The sequence below is a fragment of the Actinia tenebrosa genome, unplaced genomic scaffold (genome assembly GCF_029948245.1).
Source record: "Actinia tenebrosa isolate PJP-AT-01 unplaced genomic scaffold, QUT_ActTen_1.0 PGA_scaffold4__44_contigs__length_22323623, whole genome shotgun sequence".
In the NCBI taxonomy this organism is placed as follows: domain Eukaryota; kingdom Metazoa; phylum Cnidaria; class Anthozoa; order Actiniaria; family Actiniidae; genus Actinia; species Actinia tenebrosa.
In genome coordinates, this window is record NW_028292581.1 from 3,870,689 (window position 1) to 3,883,500 (window position 12,812).

Consider the following 12,812-nt stretch of genomic DNA (forward strand, 5'->3'; position numbering starts at 1 on the left):
TTAATCCAAGGCTGTTTGCGTGTTTGCAGTTGCACGAGTCAGTGTCTTACAGGTGCTTGCATGTTTGCAGTTAAACGAGTTAGTGTTTCATGTATATTGCATGTTTGTAGTTGCATGAGTCAGTGTCTTGCAGCTTCTTGCGTGTTTGCAGTTAAACGAGTTAGTGTTTTAGGTATTTGCGTGTTTGTAGTTGCATGAGTCAGTGTCTTACAGGTGCTTGCATGTTTGCAGTTAAACGAGTTAGTGTTTCAGGTATTTGCGTGTTTGCTGTTAAACGAGTAAGTCTTTCAGGTATTTGCGTGTTTGCAGTTAAACGAGTAAGTCTTTCAGGTATTTGCGTGTTTGCAGTCGCACGAGTCAGTGTCTTACAGGTGCTTGCATGTTTGCAGTTAAACGAGTCAGTGTTTCAGGTATTTGCGTGTTTGCAGTTAAACGAGTAAGTCTTTCAGGTATTTGCATGTTTGCAGTTAAACGAGTCAGTGTTTCAGGTATTTGCGTGTTTGTAGTTGCACGAGTCAGTGCCTTGCAGCTTCTTGCGTGTCTGTAGTTGCATGAGTCAGTATTTCAAGGTGTGCACTAGGTAATGTCTCAGAAATACCATTGTCGACTACACTGACGAGATACTGTTTCCACTCAAGTTCTTGTGTGTTTTCAGTTACATGATTCAATGTTTCCCCGGTGATTGAGTGTTCACTGACATCGCGTGCAAGCTCTATGCCGATGAAAACATCGATCTTGCTTTTTTCCTATAATTACAGTAGCACATTTATTTGATACGAGTCTTAGCGCACTTGAACAAAATAGCTAGTGCAATGTCTCGACATGTTTAGCTTCACAGAACATTTATAAGATATGATCGTCAATTTTTTTATTGAGGGTGCAAAATAAATTTACAGAGAAAATGAGAAAAAATAATGAATCCTAAAATGTGGATATTAGTTGGTACAAGACGTCTAAAATCTTTCATATACGTAAGATTTCATTCAGCAAACTCTGAGCAACAGGAAACTCGAAACTTGATGATTCGATCCAAGTTAACTGCAGGGTGGATTTCGTTGGCGCCGCCAACCAGACCTTACCACCATGAAGTGATGACCTCACAACTGTATCGCTTCATAATAGACGAAACATGTTGCTTCTGGGCTGAAGCTTTGTCTTTTAATAATCGTGTTTTAAATTCGCATGGGCGTGTTGAAATGCCCGCCCGCCCTATCGGTATAACGTATCACATGGAAAGAAGTTCACCTTCAGAAAGGTTGCACGCAGATTGTAATTCATATTTCCGACTCCCCTTTACCGCTGCTATGTGGCACAAGCTTAACAAATTAGCTAGGATATCTTAGAATTTAAAACTCTGATCGCGGAAAATGAATCATAAATTTCTTAAATTGTTTCATGTCCTGAGAAAATAACAATAAAAATTGCCCGTAATCCTCGTAGTACTCTTTAAAACAGATACTGTGTAGTTGTTTGTGGGACAAAATTTCAATGCCATTGTGAAAACTGCTGCAATGGAGATTGATTCGCTATTGTCTGAGTCGGAACTATGAATCGCAATAGGTGGTGGCAATAATGTCACGATGCCAGGTTGAGGCTAAAAAAACAGCTCTGACTGATTTTTTTTACAGTCTGTTACAAAAATGTTTTCCTCTGTCATTTGATACCCAGCCCTGAGAACAAATCTGAGCCGAGGCTGAACTCTCGACCTTGTGTAATGTAGACAGGTGCTCGTCTACTGAGCTAGGTGCGCAGATACACACGGTTGGTTGTGGGTGCGCAACTTTGCAAAGAATTAATACAATAAAGAATTTGCATCGTGTAAGAAATTGCGTAAGAAATTGCATCGTGTAACATGAACTGCAACGTTGCTGTCCATGTCGTAATCGATACTCTCACCCAATCAAGTGAGGCTTTTCCGAGAAGCTTTGGTCGGAATGCTGCGATATGTTAAGGGAGGGAAAAAGGAAATGAGGAGAAAGAGAAGGAAGGAAGGGAGAAAAGAGCCAAGGAGTTAAGAAAGCATGGAAGGAAAACTGAAGAAGAAGAAAAAATAAAAAAATGGAAAGACGGAAAGACGGAAGAAAAGTGTAATGTTGAGTCAATTTTATGTTGTGATTTTAATTGATTCTCCTTTTTCCACAGGATCAGATCTAAGGGCCGAAATTCTTTTACAGTTTTTCTTCAGCAAGACCTTATGCAAGTTTGTCAAAAAGCAAACAGGAGAATTTGAAAGACAATGCGAAATTTCGAGTAAGTATTTGAATAATGTTTTACTCCTTAGTGCATGAAGAGATATTTTGAATGGCAAAATATCCTTTTAGAAAATCTAATTGTTTTTACATTTTCCATTACGTTGTTGATAATCTTTAATGAGGGAAACCTACTCACTAAGCGTGGTTTTCGGTAGTGCCGTTATTTTATTAATAATTATTAGCTGCGCACGATTTTGACTCAGAGGGAGTGGTTTTGAGCTAATAAGAACCCCACCATTGCCGATTTAATCGTGCTCCATTGCTGGGCCAATTCATATTTGGTATAAGCTAAAAAATATAAGATATAAGGTTAAAAACGCGAAGACGTCAAGACGAACCAAATATGTCAATATTGATATCAGATCATATCGTAATTTTTTCACTTTTTTAGCATTAAAAATGTAAAACAACGTGCTGAGCAGAAAGAAAACGAAGTCGTTGACTTTGAATAGGACCTTTGCATGATGGCGACATTTGACTCCCACTACCAAGATGCTTCGCGAATTTTCTTACTTATTTAAATTTGTATTCCCTCGGGAGAATAGTAAGACATTGTGTGCTAATTAACTGAACAAAAGAAAGCGTGCAAGGGAGTCTGGAAGTGGAGGTCAATGACGCCAAAACTGTGATTTTTGTGATTTTTTGTTACGTCATCGTCGAATTTTCTTACCACTTTTCTCATTGGTCCAATGTTAATCACGTGAAGCCGCAATGTAAAATATTTTTTCAATATGGCGGATGAAAGTAGGTGTTCTAGCTGTCAGAACTAAAAAAAACATGAGAACTCGAGCACAGATAAATGAAATAACAATGATTTCAGGTCCACAGGTAAGATTCTCATTAGGCTTTTATTTCACTTCACTTTTATTTGATAATTTTACATTTTACAACCGCTACTAAAAGCGACAAGCTTGTATAGTAACAATGTGAAGAATGGTATAAATAAGTGATGGTATTTGAGACAATTGTATGCCGATTCTAGGATGCAAAGTGCATTACAGGACTCCAATTTGTTTACTTTTTAAGACATAATGCTTGACCTTTGGTTATAGTATTTTGTAAGCTTTTATAAATCCTCTTTGACCTTTTTTAAAATAGACTAAGTAGAAGTTTATAGTGTACTAAGTGAATTCCTTCAAGCTTTTAGCAATCAAAACATTAGTTTATTAAAGATTGATTTGATTGAGGAGTAAGACAAAAGGTTATCGACACCTGGTGTGTTTTTTTTGCAGTAGGCTAATGGATGTCAAGTTAGTTTGGATGTAATGTTTTTTCATTTTGGATCATTCCCTTGAGTATTATTCCTCTGTTTAATGAATAGACTTGAGAAGATTCATTAGGCATTCGCATAGATGTGAATCAAACAAAGAATATTTTTCATGAGAGAATGAAGCATTTTGAGTTGGGGGGGGGATCTAATAATGACTTGTGATAGAGAATTTGCCCAAGAGCAAAGGGGTTTTATTGTTCTGCCAACTAACCACAGGCAGTCCAAGCTGTATTATGGGCATGGGCATGTGATAGGACAGAAGGGGTATTAGTGGACACCAAATGAACCTCTCCTAGATAAGTGCTTGATATTAGTATCAACTTTTAATATCCAGTGTTGACGGATACATGATAAGCAATAAAATTACCTTACTATAAAATATTTGAGATTTAATGTGTGCGCTGATTGGCTGGCTACCATGTTCATATCAGAGTTTATATGCTTGCACAAAATCATTCAAAAATATTTTATAAAAGAATTATAAAACGGCTGCTTATGTCTCAGTATTGTAATATAAACACTCTGAGAGCTCTAGAGCACTGGAGAAGCAAAGGAAACACTCGGCTATGCCTCATGTTACTAACCTTGCCTCTCTCTTGCTCTACAGCTCCCAGCATGTTTATATTACAGTACAATTCTGACCTCAACTACTTGGGGACCAATCATCTTTTAGCTGGGAGGGGCTTCCAAAAAAATCAAATAGTTGGTAAGGGGGGCCATCCAAAAAAATCAAATAGTTGGTAAGGGGGGCCATCCAAAAAAATCAAATAGTTGGTAAGGGGGGCCATCCAAAAAAATCAAATAGTTTAGTTTTTTAAATAGTTTTTCAATAGAAAAGGCTTTTGTTTGGATTCCCAAAAAAATTTGGGATCTAGGCATGGGTCATGAAAAAGTTATGAGGGGATGACAAAAATCGTGTTAAATAAAAGGACAAACCTTGGAAAATTGGAGAAAATTGGTTCAATCTTCTCATCTGTTCAGAATCTGTACAGAATCTGTACAGAATTTATAACCTATCACAAAGATAAGACCCATGAATAGATGTGGCACATTTTTCAATATTCTCATCCTTTTTTTCCCATTATCATATTTGCATTTTGAGGGACATGACAACCTAGTATTGCCTTATGATATTTATTTCAAACAGCCATGTATAGAATTAGTCTTACATTAGCCTTCATTGATATATACTCAAGGGGTCTCTCCCCTCCCCTCTGTACTCTGGCCAACTCAAGCTATATTAAGAATCCCATTACAATATATAGATCTGTTAGCATGAGAACTATGGATTAACAGTGCCTAATATTAACCCCCACTGTAAGTTTTTTAAAATGTTTTTTAAATACTTAATCTTGATCACAATACTATGGAGTGTGCAAGCTACCGCAACAAAATCATTAATAAGACTTGAAAAGTTTCTCAAACGTTATTATTATTATTATTATTATTATTATTATTATTATTTTGTAGTTAAAAATAGAAGTTGCCTTTCATTTTCATGTCTTATGTCAACGCGATAATTTTTTAAGTCAGTAAATTGAAAACCTCACGCTAATGGTAAAAGAGTCAACTGTTAGTCTTTCATCGCTTTGAACCACAAGTCGAGTTATGTTGCGTAAAGCAACCAACCCTCACTCCTTTGACTCGCGACATCATTAGTTTGAGTAACTTGAGAACTTGTACTCTTAAGTTGCTCACAAGGTTAGGAATAGCTATTTTCATTGTTTATGTTTTATCTCGATAAGCCGTGCGCGCACCATTGAAGATAATGGACGCACTGTGCACTCATTTTACGCACTATTTTTACTTTTATCCGATGTAGTTACTTTATTACTTTCTGGCGAAACTCTATATGCGTCAATCATATCGTACTGTAATTTTCCTGTATTTCTGTCATCGAGATCAACTCATGTTTTTAACGATAAGCTCGAAAACTTTTCTGGAACGTAAGTTATGAGTCTGCTTACTTTATGAATTGCCTCTCGAAATAATCGATGATGTGCGATTGACTTTATGTGAAATAATTGCGATGAACGCGCATGCGTAGTGCGTCTCAACCGGTTTTATTCAGGGAGAAGGCGATACTCAAGCTAAGCGAATATTTGATATAATATTTTTTCTTATTGATGTCGGAAGTATAATGGTAGCAAAAAAACGTGGGGGTGAAAGACGATTACTGATCGTAAAACCCAGGGATTGTGGTGAAAAGGTTTGCTTGACGCCCTATATACAGGGGGCGTATTGTTATCTCAGCATGGGACAAAAAAGATTTTCTTTGTGAATTTTCGTTTTAATGTTTCGTCCTTACCCTGGGGTAATGTTATTCTTTCTATTTATTGGCCTCCTAACTAAGCGGTCAAAGTAATAGCAGTAGTACCCTGTGACCACAGGTAATTTTTCTTCGTAACGGCCAAAGCAGAGCTCGAAAAAAATCTCGGCAAGCAGCGTTTACAAATTGTTGGCAAAAGGTTTTCCCTTTTTTTATGATCTGACCAAAGCTGCGTTTCAAAGACCCCCAGTAAACGTGCTTGGTCTCAAAGGACGGTCTGATTTTTTGAGTAAAACTGAAACAAGCTCGACTATGATGTAACAGAGATTACTAAGTTAGGTAACTGTATTTAGCCCTGAGAGCATTGATGATTTTTACGGCCGCCATGTTGGATGGATTTAACAAAAGATTCGTCATTAGTCTCTTGTTATATCCTCCAACATGGCTGCCGTGTCTTTTGTAATTACATTCTCTTGGGAATGATTGAAAACCAGCAATAGGCTCTAGCATAGGAACTTGCGGCCGTTTACATAGGTCATATATAGGTACTCACGAGGGTAAATATCTTTGGCGTTTAACTTGATTTTGCAGTGCGGCGCTAGAACCACTTGAACTAAATAGCCTCAGCTACTGGTTGAGTTAAGGGCCTTCTAGTCCGTTACTGGAACTATACCTATGTATTAAGATTAGGATAATTTGCCGGAGATGTTTGAAGCAAAATATATGGAAAACAGCTCGAGTGAAGTAGAATGTCTTGAGGATGTCCGTGGACTTCCAAGGCATTTCCTGCCCTTGGATGGTGAAACCATTAAATTTAAATAAGTTAATACCTATTAAATGTGCTTATAATTCCAAAACCCAGCAATGCTTTTTTTCAATAAAAATCAGTATTAAAAAATAAAAATAAAAAATCTTCAGTTTGGTTGCCAAAGAAAGAAATTAAATCGAACCGCTGACTGCACTACAATGCCTAGCTCCGAATCAGTCAATCTTTATTTAGATCTCTTGATGATTATGTTGTTGTCCAATTATATTGATCGCCTAAAATCGATAAAAATAGATAAGACAAAGACTTCTTGATACTCATCGTCATTTGAATAAAACCCTTTGTAAGGCAAGGAGCGTGTCACGCATCATGCTGACGACACAAACTGTCCTGCAGTATCACGGAGATCATGGCCCTTAGCTGGTGCTATAGCGTTTGGAGACTATGAGGTTATCGTATATAAATAAACCACTGAATCCTCTATCAAAATATGGCAAAAATTCTTCGATTGTTAATTGTTTTTCGTTGATAATGTGTGAGAACATCATCGTTGAGAGTAATCCACGCGTTCTTTTATAAGTAATCCTCATTGAATCAAGATGCTCTCAACCTTCTTCAGAATTGAAAGTTTTTAGCAAGTATCAGAGTTCAAAAAAAATCTATAAACAAAAAATGTTTTTATTACGTTGCGTAAAATATGTAAATTTGTTAGCGAAGTCGAACATCGTAAATCTAACACGTCAACTCGAGGTGCTAGAAATGACTTCACCTAGGCGTGGCAACATCACACCGCTGGAAGCTTTCTGAAGTTCACCGATTAGAGCATTCCAAGTATAGCACGTTATAACTGACGAGCTCCTTAATGGCCACTTGAGTATCTAAATCCGTATAATAACAATCCGACTGCGCTTTAGTGTAGAAGATTTCTTTGGTAAATTCTAGGTTTTGGTTTTAGCCAACTGGCATGGAATTTTGATTCTTCGATGGGTATGAAAACTGATTCGCTGAGAGCTCAAACGTCGAGTTCTTTGCTTCTCTGTTCGTTCCTGTTGCTACAGACGTCAACGTTACTCTGTACCGGACGGACCACCATCCACAGAACCAAGCGTAAGTCACTCGCCTTGTTATAATTTTACTATCAAACTATATTTAGTAGCGCATAACATTTTTTGCCTATGCCTTTTTGCCTTTACTTTACATTTCCCTTACAAACTAAGAGCATCCATACACATGTCGTAACCTCGAAATCTTTATTATTATTACAACCTCACTGAACTGATCACTATACTGTTTATTCGGTCTCGGCAAAAATCACTAACCTTCACTTTGTTGTTTCCTTGAATTATTGGTCTACTTCGGGTCGATATGTTGAAACAGATGAGAAATCCCCATGAATTTTGAGTAGCCTCAAGGCAAATATTTTATCATGCCAACGATTAGTCTAGCACTGACACTGTGTACACTAGACGGCAGAATTGCCGGTATTTGTTTGCACTGCAGTCGATCTAATATGTTGTTGTTATACTAGTGTACATAACTTCAATTGGCCTTGTCATTGCACCAATGGCCTCTTAAACTCTTCAATATCCGGCTGCATAGTCAAGGAATTCTCAGGGATCGAATGGCTATTTGCCGGGTAAAGTTTACTGATCTGCTAAACTCATAAGTATATTTGAGACTCATTCATAAAACACGTGCTTCCGTGCCGGCTAAGATTTTAGATTTTTAGTAAAGTTTGAAAAGTTTTATTTCTTAGACGAGATGGTTGATTCAGTAACCGGTTCGTGGGTCCTGTGGCGCCTAACCATAGCTTTCTTTAATCATTTCTAGATTGCCAAGGAAAAAAAGACGTCTTATTTTTTTACGTTTCTACTGGGAATTTTTTAAAAATTTCCAATAGTCAAGCCATTTTAAAAACGTTAAAACGTTGCGGCCGGTTTTTTTTTTGCCTTCAGTTGTGACAAAAAGTAACTTTTCAGTTCCATCAACAATGCACTTCGACAACAGACCTTTTAGGAGACCGGAAGTGTACCCAGTGGGTTCTGGTCGTCGAACAAGACCATCTGTTTGGTTTAAGAGTGCTCGCAAGTTTTCCTGTCGGTTATATCTATAGAGGCCGGGAGTATCATAGTGTTCTAGACGCAATGATAGCGTGGTCTATTTTAAAAGATGTTGCGAGAACAGTGCGTCGTAATATATATGCCGTATACCAAGCATTTATACTCAGAGGAATGACAGTACACCTTCAAATTTCCTGAACCTCATCTGAACCTTATGTGACGCACATTTTTTGCTGACTCCTGTCTTCCCCCTTTAAACATTTAGTTTATGATAACGACTTTATTATGGTAAAAACGGGTGACAGTATCTCGGCGTTGCTGATAAACTTGTGGCGTTCTCATAGTATCGTTTGTTCTTATTAGTTGCTCTCATAAGTTTACTCAACCCCTTTTTCCCTGGCTTAAAATGAGTGACCCTCCATGATCTACTTATACTATCCTTTCCTTTTAACTAATCTTCGAAAGACTGATAATATAGGATCCACGGACTGTTATTCGCCGTGTGGTTACCTGTAAGAGTTCTTAACAAAGACATCTAATGATTAAATTTGTTATCTAACTAATAATGAGTCTTATCTGATGGAGTTAAACCTGTCTGGTCTACCATGCAGTTGGGTGTATTCAATATAATCCCAGAAGATTAGCATGATATGTCCACAGGCGAATAAGAAAATGAATGTATTTGAGTCATATTTTTGATAGATTAAATAACATGTTGGCATAAGAAGGGGTTTTGAATTTTTTCACATATAACAATAATTTTTAATCCATTTCGGGAACTTCTAAAATTCTGTCGCTCTCTCGGCTCCCAGAAAATTATTGAATAAATTAATAAATTATTTTTTTGGGGAGCGAGAAACGAGCGACGACAGAACTTTACCCCTGGGTTCCCAACGATGTTTCTAATCGCGATAAATATAGATTTCTCGACGTTTTCTTGGCACGTTAATTTATTTTATGCTACTACGCGCGCTCTGATAACCATTCATATGTCAAGTGTTAGCTGTAAAGAAAAAGGTATGATACTAAAGCAGGTTCTAACTACCGCACCACAGTTAGCTATGCCATAAGTGAGGGTTATCGGCCTGAAGCGAAGAGTTATGTGATATGGCTAGCCACTCTTTAGACGCCGTCTGTAGTGTTTTCCATGATATAGATAATACTGCACGACCTGAAGCAATAAAAGGACAGGAAATATATATTGCACAAATAATATCACGAGCTGTGTAACCAGTATCTGATTGCGAGACAAAGGTTATTGTACTAAAATAGTTATTATATTATGGGAGGTCAGAACTGTTAATTTACAGTAAATCCGCTTATATTCTAAAGCTTTATCATCTACACAAGTCTGTTAGCAATAACGGATGACTGCGATTCTTTGTTTTTGGTGCACTGGAGGAAAAATAATCATGATAGTTTTAGAATGTTATCCTTTGCAGGATAAACGGCTACTTAGTGTCTAGAATTCGACTTTGAATAATTTTTTTTTGTAATTTTCCAATCCTATTGATGGTTTTCACAGACGTCATGTTGGATGATTCATCATTAGTTTCTTTTGTTATATCACCCAACATGGCCGCCGTGTATTTTGTTATTTCATTCTCATGAGAATGATAGAAAACCATCAATTCTGCGGGCTACATTGTTTGCATTAAGGCCGGTTTAGACGGTACGATTTTTGCCTACAACTATCGTATACAACACGCTCGCGTCTGTCGTAGGCGAGTTTTAGGCTTGATTTACACGCTACGACTCGAGTTGTAGGATGGCGCGAGCGTGTTTCATACGATAGTTGTAGGCGAAAATCGTGCCGTCTTAACCGGCCTTTATGTGTACCAGTCTGTTAAAACTAGTTTTCATGTACCTTAAATTAGTGCGCACATAGTCACTCCGAGATTGAGGGGAAAAAACTGGGTCGAGTTGGTATTGCGCGCAGTGCATCGTAAAAATGTCTTAGGGGACCAAATAGACGCCATCTTGGAAATCTGTATGTATATGTATACACGAGTTCTCATTAGTCTCTTGTTTTCTCATCCAACATGGCCGCCATTCCTTTTGCTATTCCATTCTCTTGGAAATGATTTCAAACCACTTCTAGGTTACTAATGAGAGTACCTAACCACATTTCAGGCTACGTTGTCAGTTTGTGACTTCTATGTAAAGAATGTCTATGTTTTTTCCCCTCGTGACCACAATAGGTAGGCATAATGCCCAATTGTTTATAGGTTTCTTGTTCTCTGGACCTCGTGGTTGAATAAGCCAATTTGATTATCACGTACTGATTATTTTATGAAGTTCGACTTAAGGCGCACTTCCCGTATGACGACTGCACCAAAAACCATAGATAATTAAGCGGGTTTCTTTGATTATAGACGCAGACAACCCTTCAAGCAACAAATTGATCCTACTTGCTTTCTCAGTATTTTCTCCTAGCTACATTTCTATCGATTTTTAATCGAGCTGAAGACTATATGTGAAAAACAAAAACCACTGTTAGAAATCAACCCGTAACGGCAAACGCGACTCAAAAATAAAATTTCGAATACACAGTTAAAAGTTTAAATGGTTAGGCTACTCGTATCTGTGCTAAATTCAGAAATAAGGTGTAGTTTGTATGTTAACACATTCTAGGTATGTTCACAAAAAATAGAGATTAGCTATGTTATTGTGTGAATGCAACATTTTGACCTATCAATCATTGTAATTCACCTTTTGAAACACGAAGACGGAACGGCAGCGCACTTATAGCCACAAATAGATGTTGGGGCTATATTAGGAACAATCAAATTTTACCATCTTCTGGAGTTGATCAAGGATTTGATAATAAGATGGTGGGGAGTCTTAACGGCAGGGAAGAGACAGAGACAATCCAGCTGATTTAATTAGAGAGTTTGTTGTTGTCATTTAGGGGGTTCGATTTGGGGTTGAACTACCCCTAAATGGTCTTGGTCTCCTTCCCTTGGGAGTTCCTGAGGGAGTTCGGCGTGCTTTTTCTTTTGCTTGCTACAGCCCTACTGCTGTTTCATATCAGATGGCCGAAGTGAGCTCCCGATCTTCACTAGAAAGGCGACTAATGGTTTTCAAAAGTGTTTATTCCATGAACTAACAATTAGCCTGCGCGTAGCCCACTTGTAGCCCAACTGTAAGTCGAAAACTGGGTCGAGTTGGCTTTGCAGTGCATTGTGGGACTGTTTTAAGGGACATTTCCAAGATGATGTCTGTTTTGACCCTTAAAACCCTCCCAATGCACTGTAATGCCAACTAGACTCAGTTTTTTAATCTCAACCTCGGAATGGGTAATACAGCTCTCTTTGTCAATCCAATTATAATAGTATTCTGTAACCACGAAGTCTGTCGAATTCAAACCAACCTCTTTTTCTCCAACAGGTCAATATCCACCGTTCAAGGAAATCGATTTTCTTAGTTTCATCCAAAACCCGCTTCCCCCCGGTGTCTTGAAAACCACGAGTCCATTCGGTCCAGAAAGTAGTCCTGCATTCAGACTACAGCCATGGGCGAATATCGGTCGTTTTGCAAGCTATTTCTTCAGCAGCAGAATCAAACCTTTCTTCTCCATAACTGCAATCGTACGGCCAACCAGCCAAAGAAGCGGTTACTTGCTCACCATCATGCAGATGCCCGCGCATTCGCGGATAGCATTCGGCTTAAAGCTGCACTCCAATGAGCAAAATACCTTCATTACTCTGGAATACACAAATATAACGCGCCAGAAACACGTGTTCAGGTTTAAAGTGCCACAGTTTACGGGTTCATGGAGACGCCTGGGTGTGGCATTTCAGAGCCGGGAGGTTTCGCTATACCTGGAATGCCGTAAGGTCGAGACAAAATACCTGAAAGAAGATTCACCTGATATCTTTGTTCCCTCCCCAAGTGGTATTTATGTTGGGAGTGCTGGATTTCTAGCATCAGGCAAACAGCCATTTCTGGTAAGCTCAAGGTTTTATATATATTGAGCTGAAAATAGTTCTCCGGGTCAAGTGGTGTTTGACTTGATAAATTATCATGTTTGATAATCCTTTTTTGGTGTTTTCATTTGGATTAAGACATACTACTGATGGTGTTGCATATCCGTATAGTAATTTTATTTAACCGGCTGTTACGCAAATATCAAAATAGCGACTAAACGGATCCAAATATGTGAAGCAAAAAAAACATGAAAATTTTTATTTCA

General features: G+C 38.0%; 1 protein-coding gene across 1 annotated transcript in view; it reads left to right on the plus strand.

Annotated features, from left to right (window-relative positions):
- The window catches only part of LOC116299808 (uncharacterized), a 59,090-nt gene that overhangs the window by 4,157 nt on the left and 42,121 nt on the right, over positions 1-12,812 (plus strand). Inside the window, 2 exon segments of the mRNA XM_089036439.1 lie at positions 2,143-2,250; positions 12,008-12,567. Of these exon segments, the coding sequence (XP_088892565.1) occupies positions 2,143-2,250; positions 12,008-12,567 (668 nt within the window).